At 38.2% G+C, this 26,733-nt stretch overlaps 1 protein-coding gene and 1 long non-coding RNA gene across 3 annotated transcripts in view; one reads left to right on the top strand and one right to left on the bottom strand.

Moving 5' to 3' along the window:
• LOC102015137 lies at positions 1–26,726 on the top strand. The gene is made up of 3 exons (XR_261511.2): positions 1–78; positions 3,074–3,146; positions 25,230–26,726. It is a non-coding gene; the product is annotated as an uncharacterized LOC102015137 (long non-coding RNA).
• Positions 7,634–26,733, bottom strand: part of LOC102015337 (zinc finger protein 709-like) — a 26,533-nt gene continuing 7,433 nt past the window's right edge. Inside the window, exons 2-4 of one of the 2 annotated variants that reach the window (XM_013515927.1) lie at positions 12,495–12,621; positions 11,882–11,942; positions 7,634–10,277 (exon numbers count right to left, since the gene is read on the bottom strand). In XM_013515927.1, coding sequence (XP_013371381.1) covers positions 8,540–10,277; positions 11,882–11,942; positions 12,495–12,621 — 1,926 coding nt within the window. In that variant the 3' untranslated portion in view covers positions 7,634–8,539. Of the gene's footprint in view, positions 10,278–11,881; positions 11,943–12,494; positions 12,622–26,733 lie in introns of those variants that run through there. The other variant, XM_013515928.1, reaches the window with a different exon arrangement.

Here is a 26,733-nt window from a genome sequence, read left to right as displayed (position 1 = left end):
AAGTGGAGCTCAGGTGGTAGAATTGTAACCCAGACGCCTCTAGATCAGTTTCTCTCTCAGCACGTTGACTTGTCTAAGGTGCGTTTCAGCAGAGTTTATTCCTGATTAAATTAGTAAAGAGAAAGCAGAGGGTCGATGACCTTGGTTGGGCAGGAGGGCAGGATCCTGAAGGTAAACTCTGCATTGTATTGTAAGGTCATTGGGAGCCTCATTATTAGAGTTTGAAGGTCAGCAGTGGCATCACTGTTTTTGTAATTTAAACACAACCCTGCCCCTGAATTGAACATAGAGTTTAGGATGGACAAAAGTGAATGTAGAGCCCATATACAAGATTGAGTACATTCAGGACCTGCATGGTGGTAGATGTGAAATCAGGAAAGGTGGAATATTTGAGATATGGAATGTTGGAGATGGAGCTAGAATTGAGAGGATTTGAGGACTGGTGCATTCTGTGTAGTCCATGAGCAGGGATCAGCAGCTGGCGGCCAGTGAGCCTAGCTGGCTGTCATTTTGGCTTACGCCAATGGTTTTATTGGAGCCCATTTGATTATGTGTAGTTTGCAGCTGCTTCTACACTACCAGCATATGCTTAAGTAAATTTGACAGAGATCATATGGCCCATACATGTCACTTACTCTTTGGATATTTGCAGAAAATATCAACCCAGATTATAAAATGTTCTTGGTATTCACCGGGCACTGCCATGGTGGCTGGATATGCAGTTGTGAAAAAGTGAGCACAGGGCTATACTTACCAGATTCCTATTTTAGTTGGAGAGAGCAAGATAAGATCACCTTAAAAATAAAGGTAAATCACAGCATTAAAAGTGCTCTGGAGGAAAAATAGAAGGTGTTAGATGTGATTTGGGAAATACAAGAGCAAAAGCAACGCTTTTGTGAAGTGAGAGGAACCAGTAGAAATCACCATGGACTGTTTATTCATGCCTCTTGGCTTTCCACAGCTCTGCCTGCTCAGGACCCCGCCTGGCTCTAAGAGGATGACGGAGAGGTAGAAACCAGGGCACCTGGGTTGCCAGCCACTTGGCACCCAGAATAAGTCGACCTCTTTGCCCACAAAGAGCGTTGTTGTTCCCAGAGGCTGAACTTGTCCCTTTATGTTACCTGCCTGGTCCTTCTTCACCCTACACACAGGACTGGTCTTTACCTGTCAGGGGCTTGACCTCATGACGCCATAGTGGCAGCACCCTAGACAATGACTTCACCCCCTTACGCAGACACTCCCCACGCTGCTGAGAGCCAGGAGGGATAACAAGGCAAGGGTGTGCGTTGTCCTTGCTGTCTGCGCTTCATGGTCCTACTAGTCAAAGAGCTCATTTTCCCCGTATTTCTCTTGTCCCTACAACATGCTCAGGTCTGCTGGGCTCTGCAGCTAGGTGGGGATATGTCCAGGAAGGGCTTTTTGGTTATTTGAAGCTAAGTAATTCCCCTCATGAAGCAGAGGCCTTTTGGCATGAGTTACAGCCTCGTCTTATTTGGGGAATAGTGAGTAGATAGAGAAGATTACTTATTTTTATTTATAAGAGAACATGGGCCTTTGTGCATGTACGAGCGTATCTTATCACTGAGCTACATGCAACTCCTAAGATATCTAATTCAGATGTATCAGCTGAAAGGCAGATGCAGGAGACTGCACAGCCCCCTCTGGACACCATCTTCATGGCATCTTGCTTCCTCAGTCCTGTCAGCTCCAGTGTTCTCTTGCATTTTGGTGGTGGGGGTGTGGTTTCTTCCTGAGCTGGAATGGGTATGTTTTAGGAACAAGTCACATTTGCAGATATAGTGTGGTGTTCAGCCCAGAAGAATGGGTGTGTTTGAATTCTCTTCAAGCTAGTATATACAAAGATATGATGTTAGACATTTGCAGGAAACTGGCCTCTATTCATAAGACGGCCTCTTTGCTTCCTCCACACTGAGGAGGCCTGTATAGATTGCAGTTACACTGCCGGTGTGGGGTACCAAGAGGTGAAAAGACAGATGAGTGAGTCCTGTGACTTTCAACTTTCACTCCAGTTGCCTCCTTGTGGATATGATATTGCACTGCTCTCTGTCTCTCCAAGATTAAAGGCTTTTGGGTGCAGCTCATAGTCAAGCCCTGGATTTTGGAGACCAGATAGCTGAAGTGTCCTCTCTATCCCAGTGAAGGGACTTGAATCTGTTTTCTTTCTTTTTTTTTTTTTTTTTTCAGTTTTTCTCTGGTACCGGGAACCGAACTCACGACCTTGCACTTGCCAGACAGACGCTTTGCTGCTGAGCTAAATCCCCAGCCCCAAATCTGTTTTCTTTCTGAAAGATGTTTACTGTGTCCATCAGCAATAAGCAGCTTTTGCTATGGCCAGACCCCCTGAAGACTCGAGTATGTGTGCTCTGGCCTCACGGTCAGGTGTGCTGAACACACACCATTTGTCTTTGTTTCCTGTGTGAGGATAACTAGGCAAATCCAGCACGGTGTCTCATTTGGAGCAAAGAGAAGAGCTGTGGACCATAGCGAGAGGAGTCTTCCCATGGGCCTTGTTTGATGAGCACCAGGAGGACCATGTGAGCACTGGCTCTCATTCTGAAAGGGAACCTCAGATTCAGAAACTGTTGAGAGGGGGGCATTGTCATTGCCCTTGACCAAGGAGGCTGTTCAAGCTCCCTTCAGAAATCCACCTTCTTTCCTGCTTATCTCCAGTGCTTTTCTGTGGTTTCATCAATGTATTCATTTTCTCTGTTCATATTTAACATTTTCACGTGTATCCTTTACCTGGCTCCTCCCAACTCTACATTCTTGCTAATATTTCCATTCCCCATCATTCTCTACCTTTATGGAATCCTATCTAAGCAAGTTGTCTACTATGTTTTCCATTCTTTGTTCCTATGATTTCATAACTTCACTCACAGAACAAAACCTTAAAATTTTCACTTACGCTCTGATACATTCCTCCTCCTTGCACTTTCTTCTTATATTTGTCAGAGGTACCTGAGAATTTGGCATGTACCTTCTTACATTGCTGGTATTCAAGATCCTATAACTCTCTGTACTTCTATTCTTTTTGTGCCCTATTTCATTTCAGAACCCCAATTTCAATCCCAAGAGTCAATTCAAACCAAAGATATTTTTGCAGACTCCACCCTGGCTTAAGCAAGGTAAGATTCACAAGCGATTATTTTCATTCCTCTATTTAGGAAATATCTGGAGTTGTTGTAGGCTAGAAAAATTATACAAGAGTTGAGAGTTTTGTAGAAAAATGGCATTCAACCAGGAGAAAGTAGGCTCTTAGGAGACAGTCTCTGAAGGTCATGAATTTGTGCAAAACCCTAAATGGAGTTGAAGACTTGTATCTTGGGGGAAGGGCTGTATTTCAGGGGCACAGTGCTTGCCTAGCATGCACACGGTCTTGGATTCCACCCCAGGATGAGACAAAAAAAAGTGTCTTCACATATTTCCCACATATACCCATTTCCAGCAATTAGCCTTAGCTTCTAAGCATTTAAAACTTAGTTTGAGTTAAAATAACTCAAAGAAATTCTCCATCTAATAAGCTGATGAAAGTAAGAGGGTGGTCATAGTGAGTTCAAGACCAGTCTTAACTACACAGTGTGACCTTGTCTTAAAACAAACAAATAAAAACAAAAAAGACTATATAAGTTTAGTACATACAGAGTAATTTAGTGCTCTCTTTTATACAATGTGTTTAGACCTTAAACATATGAAGTGATGAAAATTTGACATTGCTTTAAATATTTTTATTTTAAAGATAAAAGAATGGAAACATATTAACTAACACAGATACATTTACAAACTAACACAAAAACAATACAACCAATACAGAATTTCAGACAAGGTAATAGGAAATGAACAATGGTTGTTGTATTACATATTGATATCTTCAAATTTGTTACTCAGACAAAAAAAATACGGGCATGTAAAATTCACAGACAAAAGACTTCTATCTAGAACGTATAAAGAATTTTAAAAAATCAGCCCCCCCAAATTCAAAGACCCAATACAAAAATGGGCATCTGAGATGAATACACACTTCTCAGATAAAGAAATACAATGGCAAATAAATACATGAAATAATGTTCAACATCATTAGTCATTCGAGAAATTCAAATTAAAACAACATTGCTTTAAATTTGATCCTGACATTTTAATTTGATCTACATTTATTGCATTTCATTAAGCAAGGCTTTTTGTTATGGTTTAAATTCGATAAACTTGTCTAGTGGATAATATGTCTATTTGCAGTCTTAACACCATTTCCTATATTTATGAGTTCTAAAGATTTTTTGTAATTGTTAGTACAGTTGCACAAAATAAATCCTGTTAAGAGCAAAAAATTTGTGTTGGGAGTAGAAATTAAATATTTGTAAAGATTTGTTTGTAGCTGTGATACAAATTATTGCTAATATCATATGAGATGATATATGTGTTTCCCAAGTGTACAGATGCAAACTAAGCAAAGTCACACTGGTGATTTCTACCTAAAGTTGTTTATGGTGGTGATCAAATATCTAGAAATGGAGATTATTTTTTAAGCCATAGGTTAAGTTTAGAGATAATGTCAAAATCTGTCTAAAATGACAAGGCTTTAAGATATTGATCTTTTCTTGGTAAAATTTGCAACAGAACTGTAGAATGCAAATTTTACATTCATCAAAATAATTTCCAGTGTTCTCTACAGTCTTGTTAGGATGACATGTTTAAAAATTGTCTTAAGAAGTTCATTTAGCTACATATATGTTTAAAGTTTTGCTTTATGATTCTGGTTAAATGAAATACTGTTGTGTCACTTTCCTTAGCATTAAAATTTAATTGTTGTGTTACAATGTAGTCATGATAGTTATTTTAATATGCTGTAAAAGTAAATATTTGGCTAAACTGTTACCTTGCGTATTGCTTGCAATCATATAATTGGCAAAGGCCACATCCTTTTTGATCAGTAAGACGCAGTCTTTTTCAAAAATACATGTTCTCAATTAGTAAAATAGACATTAATTTTTGCACATTGTATTAAAAATGTTTACAGTTCTGTATGTGTACTTATAAAATCCAAAAGATGTTACTGACCTGTAATTCTTGGTTTTGACATTAGGAAATTGTGTACTTACACCTAAACGGTACTTCATATCATTTACAAAAAGAGGGGACTTTCAAGTATTTACTTGCTGTAATTTTCTGGCAGAAGTAAATTTTGTTCACACTAGTATTGGCTTTCTCAATTACTTGATCACCTAGTTTAGTCTACTGTACAAACTAATTTTGCTTTACCCTTATTGGCTTGTTTTATATCTGTATATAAATTTTGTAGCTATTTGTCAAAATTTTAATGTTTTAGAGTGCTGACTCCACGATAGATAGGATTAACCTGGGTATGGTGGTACACACCTGTAATACCAGCACTTTGGAGGCTGAGGCAGGAGGATTGAGGCCAGCTTGGGTTGCATAGTGAATTTAAGGCCAGCCTCACTTACATAGTGAGACCCTGTCTCAAAAAAAGTAGAGGTAGCATTAAACTTTAAATTAAGTCTAGATAAACTTTGTCTAAGAATCACACTTTCTGAATCTGTTATTGCTCAGATTTGGTAAAAAGTGTTTACGATACTGTGTCCAATCATCTGAGTGGTGTAAGAGGAGTTATAAGCAACTTCAGACTTCCTTGCTCCAAGCACATAAAGACATGTCTATCCCAGGCCAAAAGCAGTGACAGAATATCCTGAATGTGGCCCCAGAAGCCTGGTGGCATTTTTTCTTTTTTTACAAGAAAGGGGAAATGAGATGCACATGGACATGACAGGAGGGACATTGCAGCAGCTTCTGGAGATACTTTTAACAACAATGGTGTTCATAAGCAGCTGGTGCCATGAACAGGAAATAAATGACCTCCTTTGGTATCAGTGGGGAGCAAATTAACCTGAGTATATGAACCTGAGTGGCCAGCAGGGTTTTGGTGTAGTCAGCCTGTGAATTGGGTGATTTCAAAAGGATAATGTCCATTGAGTTTCTGGCCACTGTGTTCTCTCTGGCATGGTGGCTCACCCTATGGTATACTGCGTACTCTTCTCCGACGTTTACTTGGCCCAAGCTCCCTCTGCAGAGACACTTTCTTTTTCTACCTTTAATAAAAGGTTGCTACCATTTGTGCTTGTTTTGAACAATTCTTTGCTCAGGACAGAGGAACCTAGAAACCGTCTCCAGAAAGAGACTGCAACACCCCAACATCTGGGAACATAACTACTTTTATTCTAGTATAGGTAGCAGGGTTTCAGCACTTTCTAGAAGCTTCCTATTAACTGGAGAGTGTGCTGCCAAGGTTCTGTGACGGGGAGCGGCTGGAGCTGTGTCTTCACCATATGAATGTAATGCAGGAAAATTCTCCCCATTTAATACCTGACAGTGCACTGAGTTTGGCCAGGGAGCTTCCCATTTGGCGATATGACAATACCCTTGAAGGCAGTATTCACGTGCACATTAAAATTCATCCTTCAGAGACACTAGGCCTTTTATCGGGTTAATAATATATATCCCTTAGCTACTGCAGTCTTAAAAAATGGTGCTGGAAAAACTGGCTTTCAACATGTCAAAGGTTAAACCTAGACCCATATTTATCTGTGTACTCGACTAAGACGGAAACCCTTATTCTGCTGAAAACAACAGCTACTCCTTCGATAAAGAACATCTATAATATATAAACAAATTTAAAATGAAACACCCCCATTTAAAGACCCAATCTAAAAAAAGGGCATCTGAAATGATCAGTTTTCAGATGAAGTACAAACAGCAATAAACATAAGAAAAAATGTTCAACATCACTCATCATTCAAACGTGGCAAATGAAAACAACACAGATTTTATTTCACTCAAGAAAGAATGGTAATCATCAAGAAATCAACCAAGAGTTAATGCTGGTAAGGGTATGGGTGAGAAGGAACCGTCTCCCTTTTGGTGGGAATTTAAATGGATAAAACCATGATGGCATGGAGATTCCTCAAAAACTAAAGCTACAGGTTCCATTTAATCCAGTTATACACCTTATTAGTGTCTTCCTGAGTTAAAAACATTCCATCAAGATATGTGCATACCCATAACAGCACAACTTATACTGGAAAAAAATCTTAGAAAAAAACCTTGTGCCCATCAACAGATGCATGGATAAAGACAATGTGATATGTATTTAAAACGGGAGTACTACTCTGCCATAAAGAACAAATTTGACTTGTTCTTATGTAAATCAATGCATCTTAAGGCCACCTGAAATTAAATAAATCAGACACACAAGTTTAAATATCACATTGTTTCTCTTGTGTGAGAAATCCAAAGTGTAAATAATGAGGAAAACTTTGACGAGCAGATAAAGTTTACTTACTATATATTTATATATAAAATAAACTAGGAAGAATGCGTTAAAATTGGAAGGGACATAAAGCAGTGGCAAGGAGGAAGGGAAATGGGGTTAAATAAAAGGATGGAAGAGAAAAATAGAAGCAAAGCTTCTGTAATATAGAGGTGAGAAATGCTGGAGTGCAGGGGGATGGGAAAAGAGAAAGAACACATATTTTGTACAGGTCTAAATTCCTTATGATGAATGTGATCATTATGTACGACAAGTATGTAGTAGTAGGAATTTAAAAAAGAAAAAAATAAAAACTTGAGGACATTTATTTTAAAAAATGAATTTAAAAATATTTAGTACAGTGATTTACAATTACTATATTTATACTTTAGGATATCTCTTATATTCTGGAGAAATCACATCATGTTGCTATGACTGACTTGCATAGGTTTTAACTATGTGAGAAGTGTTCAAATATTTTGAAATATGACTTACAACTAAGAACTTTGAATAGGCACATTGATCTCATCCAATACTCATTCTTACAAGTAGGACAGCTGAATGCTTCTACACATCCCTTATATATTAATGTTTTCTCAGAATACAGCATGTATTTTTATTGTGAATTAATCCAAAACGACTATAATATACTCTGACATGAATCTTTCCACTATGAAATGCCACGCTTGCTTAAGCCATGTTGACAGTCTTCTCACATTCTGCATATATTAACTCTGTGTGAATTTGTACATTTCTTAACATTATTAAAACCAGGACATTCCTTCTCACATTATTTACATAGGGCTTCTTTCATGTATTTCAAAGTGGAAGAACTAAAGGGTTTCCCATTTTTGTTATATACATATGCTTTCCCTCTTATGGGAATTATTGCATGCATTGAGAAAAATAAATTTTCCACACTGATCACAAATGTTCATGTTCTCTTCACTGTGAATTCATTCATTTATACAATGATACTTGTGTGTACTGATTTTTATATGGCTTACCAAGAAAGTACTTCTGTTTCTTTCATATTAGTGCAAGTTACTTTATATTTTCACAGTTAATTTACTTTCAAGATTTAATGTGTTTATTACTAGATCGAATGAAAGCTTTTATAAATTGCATACACAGGTTTTTCTACCTTGTATGATTACTTTCATGTACTTGACAATAACTGTATGTCCTGAAAGCTTTCCCACATTACTTACATGTATTGGACTTCTCCCTATTGTGAATTCTTTCATGTCTTTGACAAAGAATGTGTGTCCTGAAAGCTTTCCCACACTGCTTACATACATAGGGTTTCTCCCTAGTGTGAATCCTTTCATGTTTTCGAAAACAACTACTTGTGCTGAATGCTTTCCCACATTGCTTACATACATATGGTTTTTCTCCAGTGTGAATTCGTTCATGTATTTGACAGTAACTGCGTGTGGTGAAAGCTTTCCCACACTGCTTACATACATAGGGTTTCTCCCCAGTGTGAGTCCTTTCATGTTCTCGACAACTACCATGTGTTGTAAAACCTTTCCCACACTGCTTACATACATACGGCTTCTCACCAGTGTGAGTTCGTTCATGTCTTCGACAATGACTCTGTCTGCCAAAAGCTTTCCCACATTGCTTACACACATAGGGTTTCTCCCCAGTGTGAATCCTTTCATGAGCTCGAAAACAATTGTGTATCCTGAAAGCTTTCCCACATTGCTTACATACATATGGTTTTTGCCCAGTGTGAATTCTTTTATGTATTTGACAATCACCTTGTGCACTGAAAGCTTTCCCACATTGTTCACATACATAGGGTTTTTCCCCAGTGTGAGTTCGTTCATGTATTTGACACTGAGTACGTGTTCTAAAAGTTTTCCCACATTGTTTACATGGATATGGTTTCTCATCAGTGTGAGTTTGTTCATGTGTTTGCAACCTACTATGTGTGTTGAAAGCTTTCCCGCACTGTTTACATAAAAAGGGTTTCTCCCCAGTGTGAGTACATTCATGTACTCTACAATGCCTATATGTGCTGTAAGCTTTTCCACATTGCTTACATACATAGGGTTTCTCCCCAGTGTGAGTTTGTTCATGTTCACGACAAGAATCATGTCTCCTAAAAGCTTTGCCACATTGCTTACATGTGTAGTGTTTTTCACTCATGTGCATTTTTTCATGGACTCTATAATCACTGTGTGTGCTGAATGTATTCCCACACTGTTTACATACATAAGGTTTCTCCCCAGTGTGAGCCCTTTCATGTATTTGACAATAACTGTGTGTGCTGAAAGCTTTCCCACAGTGCTTACATATATAAGGTTTCTCCCTATTGTGAGTTCTCTCATGATTACCAAATGAAGTCTTATTAGTGAAGGATTTCCCACAGTGTTTACATACATAGGGTTTTTCTCCAGTATTACCTCTTTCACGTGTCTGAATATCATGTTGAGAGTTAAAACCTTTTCCACATTGTATACCTGCATAGGTATTCACCCTACTAGGATTTCTTTTGCAAATTTGAACATAGCTGGCTGTACTGAGAGCTTTTACATCTTCCACAGATACAAAGGTCTTCTTTTCAGTGTTAGTTCTTTCAGTCCAACCCCAGTAGAATTTTCCACATTGGTCATATTCATATGGTTTCTCTTCTAGATTTGTCTTTGCATGGTTTGCAAAGGACTGCATGTTAGTGCAAATTTTTCCATGTTTGTTACAGTGAGACAGTTTCTCTTCAAATCCCCGACACTTGTATGATTTAAGTTCAGTGGTAGCTAAGCTGCACACAGGGAGTGAAGAATGACCTATCTGGAGATTTCTAAAGGCACGGCTTTCACTTGCTTCTGTACCAAATGATTTCATATTCACTTGATTATCTGGAGTCAGAAAAACCACTTCTTCTTGTTGATACCATACTTTGTATTCACAGCATTTCATCACCTCTTCACGTCTATAAAAGAATAAAATAACACAGCAACCAGTTATCACATATAAAAGTGTCTTTTCAATAGTGATATATCAGTAGGAGGACAGGTTTGATGCTCTTTGATCATGTGTGTATTGCATCCTCCACGTGATGGCTTGGAAAGAGCTTTTACCAAAGCGTTAGTGTTTACTTGGGAGTGTATAACTGACATATTAGTGATACACAGTACTTTCATTTTTAGGAACGGGCACATATATATGCTATGTATTGATTATTTCTGAAGATTATTTTGATACCTTCTTCTCCATGAATACCAGGTCACTCTTCCAGTCTCTTCACCCAGTGCTAAATATCTGCCTCTATTATACCACCTCTCCTTTATTTTCTTACTTAATTCATATTTTGGGTTTCTCATACTAAATATAACATGTTGTTGAAATTTTTTTGTTGGAATATTTAATTTTATATTATGGGCTCTAGATCCACCCAGTTGTTGGTATTTGACTATATTTCATTTTTCTTTATGGCTGAATACGATTCTGATATGTATATGTAGCATATTTTTTTCAGTGCTGGAGGCTTAACTGAGAGTTTTAGTAGTGACCTACATACCCAGCCTTATCAGGAATTGAACTCAGGACCTCATGCTTGCCAGGCAGGTGCTCTGCCACTCAGCTGTATCCCACGCCCCTGTTTTATATTTTAAAACATCCCTATCCATCAGTTAGGTGGCAGGCTGAACATGAATGTATGACCATCTTCCCTCAACTTCCCAGAGTCCGAGAATTCCAAGCATGCACAATCATGGCCAGGCTATCCCATATTTCCTCGATAATTCATCTGTGTATGGGCATCTAGGCTCTTTGCAGACTTTAGCTTTTGCCGGTTGTGTTGCTACATGCAGGGGGCATGCATGCATCACCGTTAGATAACCACTTTCAATTTGGGTAAAATATACCCAGGAAAAGCACAGATGGATAAAATGGAGTTTCTAGTTTTACTTTTTTTGAGGACTGTCTATACACATTTCCATAGATGTTATACTTCAAGAACATACCAACAATACTGGAAGGTGACTGCTAATATTTTAGAACATGAACACCCTGAATGTTTTGAAGGATTGCTTGAAAACATATTAACACAACACTGGTATTCATTTACTTCCACATGCTACACAAATTTGCAAATACAGAATGTGTATACAACATTTAAATATGTATTGCATTTCTTAGATAACTTGTTTGATATGAAAGGAGTCTTCAGAGAATAATATATATGTATGAGTAGCCTGAACTTGGTTCTCAGTCTAAACACAAACTCTGTTTTATATACTCCTATAATTAATGCATAGAAACAATTTCATTCAATACTTTTATAAACTTGAACATGAAAAATAATTTATTCTCATACATTAAATAGTATCACCTGTGGCATGAGGTCAGTACTGCCTACATTTTACATATTGGAATATTTCCAATATTTAATTGTTAGATTATAGATACTCAAAATGTATACATTTGGAGAAATTTCATGAGATTAAAGAAATTTAAATGTGGTCCTCATTTATATAGATTTTCTTGGTTTGAATATTTTTGATTCTTGAGGAATATTGTGTGAGAATAAATTACCTTAGATTTTCCCTGCAATTTTTGTATTCATCTTCGATCTGCTGTTCATTCCAGTTCCTTCCTAAAGTATAGAAATAGAAATATTATGGCTTTTCTAGATGTCTTCCCAAAGCTTTATGCAGGAGGTGGCTGGATCTGGTATGTGTGATATTCAGATTAAGGATGTGATATTGGCATTGATTCGTAAGAGTGCCCCATCCTGGGTATGAGTGCAACTTCAATAAGGGTGGGAGCCTGGGTGTGTTATAAGGGACAAACAGCACTGCTGTTGTGGCTTACTGCCTTCCATGGTGCCCCTACGCCGTGCCGTCCTGTCTTGGGGCCTGTGGCCTATAGACTGAAATCGCTACAAGCTGTGAGCTGAAATAAACCTTTCCTTCTTTAACTTTGGGTGTTGGGAATTTGGTCTCAGCAATGAGAAAAATTACTAAGACAAGAAATATGATGAGTTGCTGCATTACATGAAAGTTATAGATTCCAGTTAAATTCAGAGTATACTGTGACCATCCCTGGAAGAGTCATCAAGTGTTTCCATATTCCAATTTAGTAAACTACACTGATGTAACAACCAATGCTCACTGAATGCATAAATGGAAAAGGATGTCTTCCTTACCTATAGCAGCCACATTCCTAAAATTTTCCCACATCACGTCTTTGTAGAGCTTCCTCTGGGAAGGATCCAGCAAATCCCACTCCTCCTTGGTGAAGTTCACAGCCACATCCTCAAAGGACACTGCATCCTAAATCATTACACATATATATCCAGGAAAAAGAGTGAGAGTCAAAAATGAAATAATTCAACTCTACCTATAAAAACGTGACATGAGGCCAAGTCTTCCAAATGTTTCCTTCAGGTCTTGGTCATCAAGCATTTATTCTCGATCCACATAACCATTTCAGGAAGGAAATCAGATGTTAGATTGAAATTTATGGCTGAAGCAACAGCAGAATGGGAATACTGAATATCAACTTTACTAGCATTAGCAAATAAATCTCTTTCTTTTTTGCTTTTATTTAGCATTTTGACACCTGACCTATTCCATACAAAAAACATTAACTGATCACTAACTAAAATTCATGAAATGTGAATAAAAATATTAATTTTTTGGAGAATGTCTAAGAGCAATGAAATTAAGAAAAATGCTTTATTTTATATCTGCATGACCTGAAAGTTAGCATATGCGAGAAAACTGGGGAAATGGATATGACCAGTACGTGTGAACACCAAAGTTTTGTAAACAAAAGGTATCAAAAGCAAAATGAAAATTTGAAGAAAAGCTTTTCACATTTCTAAATCTTACCTTTTCTTTTTTTGTCTTTTTGAGACAAGGTTTCACTATGTAGTTCAGGTAGCCTCGAACTCACTTTGTAGCTCAGGCTGGTCTCAAACTAGCAGTGATCCTCCTGCCTCAGCCTCCCAAGTTGCTGGAATTACAGGCCTGTGCCACCACTCCTGGACAAATCTTATCATTGATGTGTCAATAAAAATTATAGCTTTTCCACATAAATGTTAGTAAATCATAAATAAGGTGATGCTTTCTTTAATATACAGTGAAGATATTCTAAATTCACTGTTCAAGGTACAGTTCTCAGTAGGGAGAATGACAAATAGATCACAGGAAAGGAAGAGGAGCTTGAATTGGGACACGATAGAGGTCTTATTGTACAAAATTGCAAACATTAAAATCTCTTTAAAACAGGGGACAGAAATCTGGGTGTGGTGTTGCATGCCTCTAATGTTAGCACTCGGGAGCCTGAGGCAGGAGGGTCACTGAAGTCTGAGAGCAGCCTGGGGTACAAAGTGACCTTAAGGCCATCCTGAACTGCATAATGAGACCCTTTCTAAAAAAAAAAAAAAAAAAACCACACACACACACACACACAAAAGAACAAAATGGGATAAAGCCAAGGAAGAGAAAATGGGGACAAGAAGAACAGTTACATCACTGATATGTATATTTTATCTTTCAGATTTCATGTAAAATAATTAAGTTACTTCTTAAAGTACAAAGATAAACCTGAATGCCTTTAGAATTACACTCAAGAATCTCTTGGATATGAAAGAACTATTTCCCTAGAAGAACATTACGGCACCATCAAAATTAGACAGAGAAATTGAAACTTACATAGATCATGGGAACTAAAAAAGAACTGAGAAAATTTTCAGTGTACACAATAAAAAGGAAAATGAACAAAACATATAATTCAAGGGAAAACACCAAATGTAAAACAAGACCCGTAAGTTTGGTGGAGGAAATAGCCAAAATAAAAAGAATTATGGAAAGATACAACTAGTAAATAGAGGTATGAAAGAAGGAAGAATGAAATGATATACTCTACAGCCATATATCAAAATCTATAGATCAGCAGCTTTATGTGAATGTCCTGAAAATACATTGTGCCATTTTTTTTCTTTTGGGAACCAAATATGATTCCTTTTACCAAGAGAATGTATGAAAAGCACTTTATGCCTGACTCAGATATGAGTACTTTGGGAACTTACTGATAAAAAGAAATCATATATAATGTTTTTCTGTGGTTTCTATGAAAATTACTTGTTGAACATTTCAAGGGAACATATAACAGCATACTGCATAGTGACCATTAAAGGCACAGTGAAGAAAAAAATAACAAAAGAAACAGCACAGTGGATACTTTTAACAATGACCCAAAGCCCTGTTATCAAACTTTTGGGATTCCACGTATATTATTCAATCTCACATAAATTTATTAACAATGAAATTTATTGTAAAATATTGAAACACTAAATTACCACATGGAAAGAAAATTACATTGTATATATTTACTCACATTCTGACATGGCAAAGAATGAGACATACTTTACATATTGGGTATAGTAAACAAAGCAACACAGTTGGAAACATGAGACTTCCAGACACCTAGCAGCAAATGGTGATGAGACTGCATGTTGCCCATCAGGACAAGTGCAAGTGAGGAAGTTAGAGAAAGACAGACATCAGAGCTAACTAATGAAAACACATCCTACTGACAGTGCAAAATCTTTCACTGTCTTTAAGGAGTGGCTTTCATAGTCACAATTATGGAGATATGGCATAGAAAACCCAGAGGACATCCAAAGGAATATTATACCCATAACTGAGAACTAGGCAGATTAGAGCAGTATTTTCAATCATGTACAAGGATCTTGACAGAGTGAAGAAGGGAGCCTGGCCTGAGAAATTATCGAGGTTTTTTGTTTTGTTTTGTTTTTTGAAATTATTGCGTTTCAACAGGGAAACACAGTGAGAATTTACTCCCAAAGACAGAGTTCTGGACTGTCAAAGCATCTGTCAGATTTAAAGTTGAGAACACTGAAATTGTTAATCACATTGTTTGAAGTGGGACACTAGGGGAATGAGTGTTAAGGGGTAAACATTGCCACTAAAACTCAAAAAGGACTCATGTTGTCTTGGTTACTTTTCTCTTGTTGCTGAGACAAAATACCCGACGCTGAAAATTAAGGAAGGAAAGGTTTATTTAGCTTACAGTTTGTGGAGGTTTCAGTCCATACTCCAATGGTTCCAAGGCAGGGTGGCACATGGCAGAGGGCAACAGTTCATGGCAGCAGAAAACGACAAAACCAACAACAGCAAAAAGGGAGGAGTAGCGGCAAGCAGCCTCTTTCTCTCCCTTACATATGCAAACTATCTGCCCCTGGGTGGGTGTAGCACTCCCAACCACAATCCCAGCATTGGATCATGGATCAATCATAAACTCTAAAAACCTGCCCCATGACTGCATGAGGCTTTGGGGGGACATCCAGACACAAACCATAACACATGTACTTTCATTTTCCAGTTCACTTGGATAGAGATAGAAGGAATGTTTCTTTTTCAATTACAACAAAGCAACCTAACTTAAAACCCACAACATGAAAACTAGAGATACTCCTTGTTTAATGATGGACTTATGTTCTTGTGACTCGTCATTAAATGAACAGTTCACTAAAGAAGGAATTGTATGTAGTATGTACATTACCATATTCAGAAATAGTCAAAGGCAACTCCAATCAATGAATTTTCCTAGGACAATCCTACATTATAAAGTCAAATGCAGGCTGTAAATCTGAATTGTGCACCTCAGCAGTCAATACTGAGGTGGGTCGTTAAGAGAAATTGCTGTATATTGAGAAAAAAAGGAGATGGCCTGACATATAACATAACTGCATAGTGAAAAGGAGATGGCCTGACATATAACATAACTGCATAGTGAAAAGGAGATGGCCTGACATATAACATAACCGCACAGTGAAAAGGAGATGGCCTGACATACAACAGCATACTGCATAGTGACCATTAAAGGCACAGTGAAGAAAACTGCTCTCATGAAACTCAAGAACAGAATTTTCCTAATGAACAGAGACAAGAGATGTTTGAGAGGTAAGAACTCTTTCGGCTGGAAATTAGGCAGTATCTACAATTAAATGGTAAGGCCAGTACAATATACCACAAGTGATGGGATGAAATGAAAGCCATTTTAGAAGAGAATTCATAGTCGTGAGTTCCTACACTAGAAAAACACAGTGAGCTCAAATTATAAGCTAATTTTTAACCTCAGGGTTATAAAACAGATCAAATTAAATGCAAAGTGCATGTAAGAAAGGAAATTATAAAGATCAGAGCAGAAATTAATGCAACTGACATAAAGAAAACAAGGCAAAGAATTGAGGATTCAGAGTTTGTTCTTTGAAAGATTAAATAAAATAGACAAACCCCTACCCAACATTATCAAATAGGAAAGAAAAAGACATAAATCTGTGTGCAATAAGGAATGAAAAGAGTGAACTCATAATGGAACCTGCAGAAATCCACAAGATCAACACCCATGTTGAGAACCTGTACTCTAATAGATGGAAAATGCAGAAATGGACACATTCTTTGACATATATGAATGACCAAACCAAAATCAAGAAGATACAAAAATTTTAAATAATCCAATACAGTCCATGAAACTGAAGGTGTAATTTAAAAACTACCAACAAACAAGCTGCAGGTTCTAACCTATTCACTGCTGAATTCTGTAGGAATTGAAACCCAATTCAATTGAATTGAACTGAAAGAGAAACAATTCAATTGAATTGAACTGAAAGAGAAACAATTCAATTGTTTGAATTGAAAGAGAAAACAATTCAATTGAATTGAATTGAAAGAGAAGCAATACTTCTAAATTCATTCCTGGAAGAAAGCATTACCCTAATGCCAAAAAGAGAGAAGAATCCCACCAAAAAGAGAACTCTAGGCCAATCTCCTTCATCTACAGAGATAAATAAATCCTCAGTAACATACTAGCAAATAGAATGCAACAAAACATCAAAATTATACAGCAAGAGCATCATGGTTTGTGAACATGTGCCCCCAAAGACTCATGAAACCACAGATGAGGGTATTCCAGAGTTGTTTGATTCTAGAGTGTGTGATTAAGGCTATGTATGAAATCAGTCCTCTGACATGTACATAGACTGAGGTAGGATAAAGGGTGCCCTACCCAGGGTACATAAATTATAAAGGACAGAGAGAGAGTTACTATACTCTTGATACTTTGTGTTCGCAGCTTTTTTTTGTCTTACTCTTGCCATGAAGTGTTTTGTGCTCTGCAATGCCCCTCTGCCTTACTACCCTGCGTACACACCAGACAAATAAAGACTACATTCTCTAAAAACTGTGAACTAAATAAAGTTTCTCCCTTTAACTTTGAGTGGTGGGTATTTTGACTCAGCAGTGACAAAACTAACTAAGACAGGATTAATATAAGAGAAGTGGGGACACTGCTAGCACTATACCTGACCATGAAGTGCAGAAGCATTTGGAACTGGCCCCTGTAAAGGGCAAGAGTTAGAAATGATTTGAAGATGCCAGGGGGAAAAGTAGAGCTGCAACAGTCTACTGACCAGGCTGAGGAGATTTCTGCTGGGAAGGACTGCTTTGGCTTTTCGACTCCAGAGAATGCATATTGTGGCTAGGCAGAAAATGTGTCTACATTTTATCATGTTCAGAGACTTTGCCTGAGACTGAAATGAAGGGTGGGGGACTAATTAATCTGGCACACGAAATTTCCAAACCAGTCTAATGTTGACATGATGGCATGACTACTGTTGAGGGATTTCAGTTAGATTTCTGTTGAGAATCAAGAGCAAAGAGCCCAGCACAATGATTTAAAACATTGAGAGTTTGGCCAGAAAAGCAGCTCCAGGAAAGCTGCAGACTGCAAAGATGGAGCAGAGAAGAAATAGATCACTGAAAAGATGAGCAAGAAAAAGCCCAAGTATTTCAAAAGAAAATAGAAAAGATGGCCTGAGAACATCGTAAGAACCAGCAGGATGTCAGTATTTGTAGCCTTAGAGTTGCAAACGTGAAAGGCTTTGCTTTGAGAAGAGCAGAGCACCATGTTTCACAAAGGACATGGCCTAGAGAAACTGTTACTCAAGATTGGGTTCGGAGATCTCAGTGATCCAGGCAGTTGACCCCTACAGCCAAGAGAGAAGGAAGCCTGCCATTGGTACAGCTGGCAGCAGACCCTGGCATTATCCATGTGATGTTGGGTTTTGCTGCATGCAGATGGATTAGTTGTGAGAACATGAAAGCTTCCACAAATATTTCAGAAGAATAGCTAAGAGGCCAGTCTATGTGCCCCATGGAGGGGTGTATGTGAAGCTGTGAATATGAAGCTTAAGGTGCAGTAAAGATCCCAGATATTTGAATAGGCTAGGAGCATGGGTTCTCTGAAGAATGCTGCAAGGAGTGAGCAAAGCCAGCGAAAGGAGAATACATGAGAGCTACAACTACACGAGGTGCCATGGGGTAGTGTAGTGGATTAACTAATGGTCAACGTGTGAGAGCCAGCTGTACTGATCTGAATTACACACTCAGCCACCTTATCTTTGACAAAGGGGCCAAATATCCTCCCTAGAAGACAGATAACCTCTTTAATAAATTATGTTGGAGATATTGGCTTTTCACCTGCTAAAGATGAAAACTAGACCCATATCTCTCACCACGCACTAAACTAAAATTGAAATCTATCAAGGATCTAAATATTAAAATGGAAACACTAAGTCTGCTAAGTATAGAACAAGTAGAACTCTTGAAGACGTTGTTGTAGGCTAAGACTTTATGACTAAAACCCCAATCACACAGAAAATATAACTACTGCTGGTGGAGTTGTGGGCAAAAAGAAACCCTTCTCCACTGTTGGTGGGAGTGTAGACTGGGGCAACCACATTAGAAATTGGTGGTGATTCCTCAAAAAACTAAAATCAGAGGTTCCATTTGACTCAGCTATTGCCCTTCTTGCTACCTTCCCAAAAGAATTAAAAGCATCATACCACAGCAATATATAGACACCCATGTTTATTTATTTACTGTTCTGGCCCTAGGAAATTTTACTATTCATTCCCTGAATCTCAGCTGCCTCATGATTAGCACCCATTTCATAATGATGACTAAATACACTAATGCAAAACCAGGATGTGCCTGGGCCATGCTATACCCTCAACAAATGTCAGTTGTCAGCTGACATTATTTACATGCCCTTGTCACCACAGGGATGAAGGTTTAACAAAGAAAATAGGTTTTAACCCCCAGGACAGATGAGCTGCCCATTTGTCCTTAGCCTCCACAGGTGTTTCATTCTGGACAGCTAGTAGGTGGCTTTCATCTGCAAAACTGAGTGAGAAAAGCCATCAGGGCTATTTGGGTAGAAGACACTGCATTTAATCTTCCAACCTGAAAGATCTGTACACATTCTTGTTGATGTAGGAGACTTTGTTGGGTGTGGGAGAAAAGTCCATTTCCAGTGCCCCAGCTGTACTTTTGGTTCACAGCCCAGTCATAGTCCTGCTGCGGGAAGTCAGTTACTGCCTTGCTGAGGGCCATGTTGGGCTTGTAGCCACGCTAAGGAAGTGGCTGAATTAAGGGAATAGATTCTTACGGCTGCCCAAAAGTTTGAAAAATGTTAGTTTCTGTCGTTTGTTGTCAAATCCCACAGTATCCCACTGCCTAAACTGGGTTCCCACCTACTTCCTGGGTTCTAAAGCTTGTGTCTTACCAGGTTCCCAAGCAATCCATTCTTGGAATGCCTTTCACTTCACCTGGTCTACGTGTGCCTCATCCATGTTGCATTAGTTCTCTACCACCTACATGACTGTATCTGGCACCTCCTGCCAAGGGTCTGCTGTTTCCACGCTCTCTTTCTTGTTTTTGTTTGTTTTCTGAGGCAGCACCTCAACAACTGGTTGTTCTACCATTTTCTTAGCCTTTTTTTGTTCTTCACTGGGGCCTTAAGTTGATCTGTTGGGAGGTACTCTAAACCTCAACTCTGGCTTCTGCTTCCCTTTAAGAATGGCTGTTCTCCATGGACCTGGTGAGCTCAGAGTGGCCTAGGAGGGCGTCTTCCTCCAGGACTTTCCTTTTCTTCACTTTCCCACTGTGTTCTTTGGAGATGCTTTGCTTCCATTTCTGCCCCAAGGCTGCCTGCTCCTTGGCCTCCTTTCCCATTGTGCATCCATACAGAGCATCATCTGCCTTACAGATCCAAGGGTCCTAGATGAAGCAGGCTGTGATATCCTGGGCCTTTTTTCCTTCTGCTGTTTTTTGAGCTTCTTGCCAACTCTGGTGGCCTCCTCACCCTATCTGGGATCAGGGGAGGCCTATAACTGTGAGCCCTGCTATGTAGCCAAGGGCAAGGACTTCCTCTTCTTCCCACTGAAGGACTCTGTGTATTCAAGGGCCTGCTTCCTGGGGTTGGGGGACTTGTCTGTCTGGCTCATGATGTGACCTCAAATCCTGAAAGCTCCTCACAAAGGTTCCTGTGACATTTCCTTTTCTTTTCTTTTTTTTCCTTCACCAGGGCACATTGGGTACTTGCCCTTGGCTCACAGTCTTAGGAGGAAATGTGGCACTCACAAGAGAAGTATCAGCAAAATAACTCCCATCATTTACAATTCAATATTGGGTCTCTAGTTCTTTGGCCACCTTTTCTTTCTCATTTTTTCACTGGGAACACAAGACTGTGTCTACTTTGTGGGTCTTGGTGATTATTTCTGCAGGACAAACCTCTATGTAAGATTCCCCACACTCATGTTTATCTTGGCACAGTTTGCGAAAGTAAATCTTGCAAACAGTCCAAATGCCCATCAACAGATGAATGGATAAGGACAATTTGGTTGTTTTATACAATGAAGTAGTATTCTGCCATAAAGAAGCATAAATCTGACATATTTCCAGCCTAATGGATGCACTTTGAGACTATATTCTTAAGTGAAATAAATTGGACACATTTCTGTAAATATTTTATTGTTTCTCTGATGCTAGAAACTGAAGTTTAAATAAAGACCAAAATATATAATATATATTGAGAGATGGGAAAAAACTTTCAAAGGCAAAGGAGAAAAGAGAGGGAGGAGGGGCAAAGAAAGGAACAAGAAAAAAGAGAATAGAGACAAAATGGAAACAAAGCTTTTGTACATAAGGAGGGGAAGAGGGGTTGGAAGGAGTAGAGGGGAATGGGACAAAAACAAGAAGCAAGACATATCATGAACAGGTACAATTTCCCTAAGTGTTATCATATTTATAAATACATAATGTACCCAAACTTTGTAATAAAATAAACATGAAAGGGGCAAATTAATTAATAATATCCATATCCCCTCTCTTTTTCTTTTTATTCTAAATTACACGAGAAAAGTTTATTTATTAATTTGTGTGGGTATTTACCTATTCATTTATTGCATTTTTTTTGGATTTAGCACAAGAATTTAAACATGCTGCACTATTGCTCTGTCACTGAACTACTTTGCTAGCAATGCTAAATGTTTCTTCATAATTTCATGCCCTTTATATACACCATAAGAGGAATTGGGAATGTGGGAACATTTTCCACAGATTTAGCAATTCACTATCATCACAACAAAGCCTAGGGTTGAGAAGGTAAGTTCAATGACTGAGTATCCTAAACATTTACCCAGTTTTGCATCACACAGTGGCTTACCCACTTTCACATCCCTACAACAAAATACGTAACATGCAAAACTTAAAGGAGGATAGGATTAGTTTGGCTCAAAGTGTTAATTTATGATTCACTGGCTTGATGGAAGGAACAGGGCAACAGAGAGAACCTGTACAATATATCCAGTGAGAAAGAAAAGAAAGATGTGAAGAAACACAGACAATAATATGTGTATCTTTCCAAATCACATTACCAGTGACTTACCTACAATGAGTCTCTATGTCCTGATAATGCATTCAGCAACTGAATTCATCAATGGGTAAATACAATGATAAGTATGAAGTCCAGTTAATCCAATTCACCTCTAGCCACCAATATAACCCATCAGTGGTATACTCTAGATACAAAACATAATAGGAAGTCTAATGATGGTATAAGGACAATATACACATATGAGGCAGAAGTCTCCCAACAACTCTCCTTCTACAATGTGGAGAGAAGCGGTACTCAGGTGCCTGAGACAGGTCTCCGGACACTTTGAAGATGTCTCACTGGGGCATTACAGGATACTTAGCTCCTTTTGTCTGTTTAGGCCAACCATGAGGACAAGAAATTTGAAGGGACCGCAGCAATAGTAGGCATATAGAAATAAAGACATCTCAACTGATGCAGGGCCTGTCAGGTCCACCCAATGCTGTTTCTTTCCACTTTCAATGAGATATTATGTTTCCACTACAAACCCTACTCCTGTCTTGAGTCACATGGCCTGCACATGAACCACTTCCATGTCAGGTCTCTCAGGGCCCATCCTTGGGAGAGTGGACCTAAAATCCCTAAAAGTAAAAGCCAGTATAATCCACACAGCAATTCATTCTGAGCCAGGAGGGGCAGTTCTCAGTAACACACTGAAACATTTCAATTTGGGTACCAGACACAGTAAGAGTCTCTCTTCTGGCCAGTGTGCCAGACTGGATGATTTATATACTAACAACCTTTCTTCACTGTTGTAGCGCTGCTCTGTTTTCTGCCTTATGATCCAAGAACAAGACAAAAAATACACTACATGTTTGAGTGGACCCCAAATAACAGGCCCCAATCAAAACCATTTATAGCTCAGGCTTTCTCTTGAGATACTGCTATGAGGCAGGCAGCTTTCCTTTTACATGTTATTCTTTTATGGTATTTCCTCCTTAGAGCCAGGAAAAGTTGGCCTAAAATCCCTAAAATGATGAGCCAATGTAATACTTTTCTTCTTCAGTTGTATATGTTATGTGTAGTACTCAAGGAACAAAAACATAACACAACTCACTTTATGTGTCTGGCTTAAACAGTCTAAATGAGTGTTTTTCTAAGCATGACCTTCACAGGGGCTCTTTACATGTATAAATTATGGCCTGGTCACAACCTATTTTGCATGTATAAACCCAGCATTTTCCACAAATAGCCTCAAGAAACCGTCACTTCAGAAAAATATATTCACTTGGGATACTTAGTTGTACAGGTATAAATTCTCCATGATGAATGTTATCATTATGTATATCTAAAATGTACCAATTTTAATAAATAACAACAAAAACAAAAATTGCAAGTGTCCACTTGGCTGAAATATTAAGTTCTCCTACGGGATCACTGGGTTGGAAAGAGTTTGCATCGAGTTACACATTAAAGACAAAGAGCTAATTATGGGAATATACCAGAAACTTCCATGAACACCTGTGAATGAAGGTGACCAAAATTTTAGGTTGCTTACCACATAGTAGAACAAGGAGTTTGATCCTCCAGATAAAGTATTGAAGACCCATTCTATCTTTGGCCCACACTTTGCCATGTACCTGTTCCTTTGGGCTGTTCTTGGACTGTTTTCTTATTAAGTGGTAACAGTAAGAGTTTTCCTGAGTCCTGAGATTCTTTGCAAAGAATGAGAATAAACTGTTAGATTATGAGTATGTTCATTTGTAGCCACGATGGGGCAAAATTGGGTTACCCTGGACTCTAAATTTGACTAGTATAAGACATCAAGGAGTTCTAACACAACAGCATGTTTTTACCTGTGGATTCAGACATTAATTTGAGGTAGTTTCAGAACTCATTATAATTGCAAAAGACACAGTTGGTATTTCTATAGTGAACTTTTTGAAGGTGTAGAAAAATACTGCATTATTGCTTTGAGAAGCACTGTAGATAAAATCTGTTCACTTCTTCTATCCTTGTGTGCAATGTTTCACACTGTTCATACTACATCTGGCAGTAGTCCAAAATCTGGCATCTCATCAGAGTTTAGGATAACCACACCAATATGCAACATATTTTCTGTGTCTATCCTCAACCTCTATTTCCCCCTAGATTCTGCTTTGTCTGCAGGCAGAGCAAACTCTACACTAAAAGATACCTGGCCAGGAACTCATGCTTAAATCAAATACATTGCTGCACACATTGGGAAAATTGCTGAACAACACTTCTGCAAGTTGATCGACAGCTCCTATATCACATATCACTTACACTGTTAAATTGAGTCTCAAAAAAGCTTATAATGATTATCTACAATGATATGCAGATATTCCAGGCAACACCTTATGTGAAACTACAAAAGATTACTGAAGATGTTGGCAGGATGCACTATCATTCAACTTCCATTTGTGCCTATTCAAAATTATCTGAGTTTCCTATTTATACATAGCAGGTTTTCAAAGACAATTTGTTGTAACATATACACTTGACAATTTCCCTGTATCCCTTTATGTCTGTGAAGTTCCTAAGCCAGTACCACTGCACACTGTATTTTGGACACATAACTCTTTTTGTCTTTTTTGTTTTTTTTTCTAGTACCAGGAATCTAACTCAGGACCTTGTGCTTGCCAGGCAGGCACTGTACTGCTGAGCTAAATTCCCAGCCCCTGGACACATAACTCTTGATGAGTACTCCAGGGTTCTTTCTCCCTGAGAAAGAAGTCATGGACCTAAACAAAGATTAAGGAGACATGATAAATTAAGGAACATAAATCTCCCACTTGGACTAGACAGCAACTGTAGTGATACAATATTCTGCAGTGAGACACGTGTGATCTTCAGCTATGTGATATTTGGATAGTAATTTCTCTATAATCTGGTGTTTCAGCACTAAATAATGTGTGAAATAGGACTGAACTTCATAAGGTCATTAAAAGTATACAAGTGTCTAATGTATAAACAACGTCTTTCACATAGGAACCACTTATTTGCTAAGTGTATGGTCACAGGATATTGGACATAGGCTTGGAACATAGATGAGGCTGTAAGAGGGATAATTTTGTTTGTAAAAATATACATAGTGTAAGCAGGTAGACAAGATAGAGAAGAGCCACAGAGGTGAAATGTATCTCATTCAATCTTATGGTACATTTTGAAGTTTCCAGAGCAAAAGACCATGGAGGATGAACTATATTAAGCAGAAGATTAGACCCTGAAGGTGGAAAATGATAAGGTAGGGGTATTTCCTTTTGAAAATATGGAATTGCTTTGTAAAGAACTCAAAGCAATGCACTTGTTAGCAGTAAGATTCTGGAGGAAAGGGAAAATTGGCACTGCTAAAACCTACTTCCTCTTTTGAAAAGAAAAGTGGAGAGGGAAGAATTGATTTCTGGAACATATTGTATGGAACAATATCTTTTTATTTTAAGGTGGAATATTGACATCATACCACAGTGATACTATTTTTTCCCGTGATGACATCATAACTGTCTCTTCAGTATTTTTCTTCCATCCAAAATACTTCTTGGCTATGATTATGAGAGGTAAACTTAAAAAGTCCCAAGGGCCCAATAAGTCTTTCATAAGGATGGAAAGAATATTTACTTTGCCAGTGAACTTTTACATTTGTAGTGACAGATCTCAATATTAAAGACAGTAAAGTTTGTAGTTTCTTCTTGAATATTCATTTCTCTTTGGCTCCTGAACATCTACACTTGCATTATTTTACTAAACTTTATACAGAACAGTTAAGGTTCTAACGACCTAGAACTTTGTGTGGATTTTAACAGCATATACAAACTATGCCATATACAAACCATAACACTGTTCAACATACCATACATCTGCATATAATCAACTTGTGTTCTGAGTGTTTTCCTAAATTTCATGTGTGAAATCCTACTCCCCAATATGATGGTATGGAGTTGTGGAGATACTGGGAATGAATAAAGATCAGCAGGTCAGAACCCTTAATAATGAGATGCATGCACATATAAGAGGCTTCCCTTGCCATGGGAGAACATAGGTAGAATGTAACAGCTGTAACCAATATTTCACTAGACATGTATGTTGTGAGTGCTTTGGTGCTGGATTTATCAGCATTTATAGTTGAGAAAAATAATTTTCTTGTAAGCAGATAACACTGTGATATTTTGTTTAGGGGAGCTGCAATGTACAAAAACAAAGATTATGAACATTTTGTTGGTGAATGCTATACCAGTAGCAATGGTGGTGGCCACACCATGAAAAACAGTATTTACATTTATTCAGATTACATATTCATCTGAATAATGTACCTAGCCATGTGGACATGTTTCACAATTTTACTTCTCCCCCTAAATCATATAATTACTAGCATGGGTAACCAATGCAAGTTCGTGCAATATATTGCTACTTCATCTAGTGACAATACATTTTAGATGAAATCTTTGACAAAAATAAGTCTTCACATGGAATTAAAAACTAAAGGAAATAGTGACTCAGACAGAGACAGGGTCCAAGAGACACACACACATCTCTACACAGTATACTCAAACCTCCTTGAGGTGTGGTGGCATACACCTGTAATCCCAGTACTTGGGAGGCTGAGACAGGATCACAGTGAGTTCAAGCCAGCCTGGGTTACATAGTGAGCTGAAGGCCAATCAGAACTACACAGTGAG

The sequence above is a fragment of the Chinchilla lanigera genome, unplaced genomic scaffold (genome assembly GCF_000276665.1).
Source record: "Chinchilla lanigera isolate Chin_1 unplaced genomic scaffold, ChiLan1.0 scaffold00031, whole genome shotgun sequence".
Taxonomy (NCBI): domain Eukaryota; kingdom Metazoa; phylum Chordata; class Mammalia; order Rodentia; family Chinchillidae; genus Chinchilla; species Chinchilla lanigera.
The sequence above is the reverse complement of the archived record's forward strand: the minus strand, read 5'-3'. Positions and strand labels throughout refer to the sequence as shown.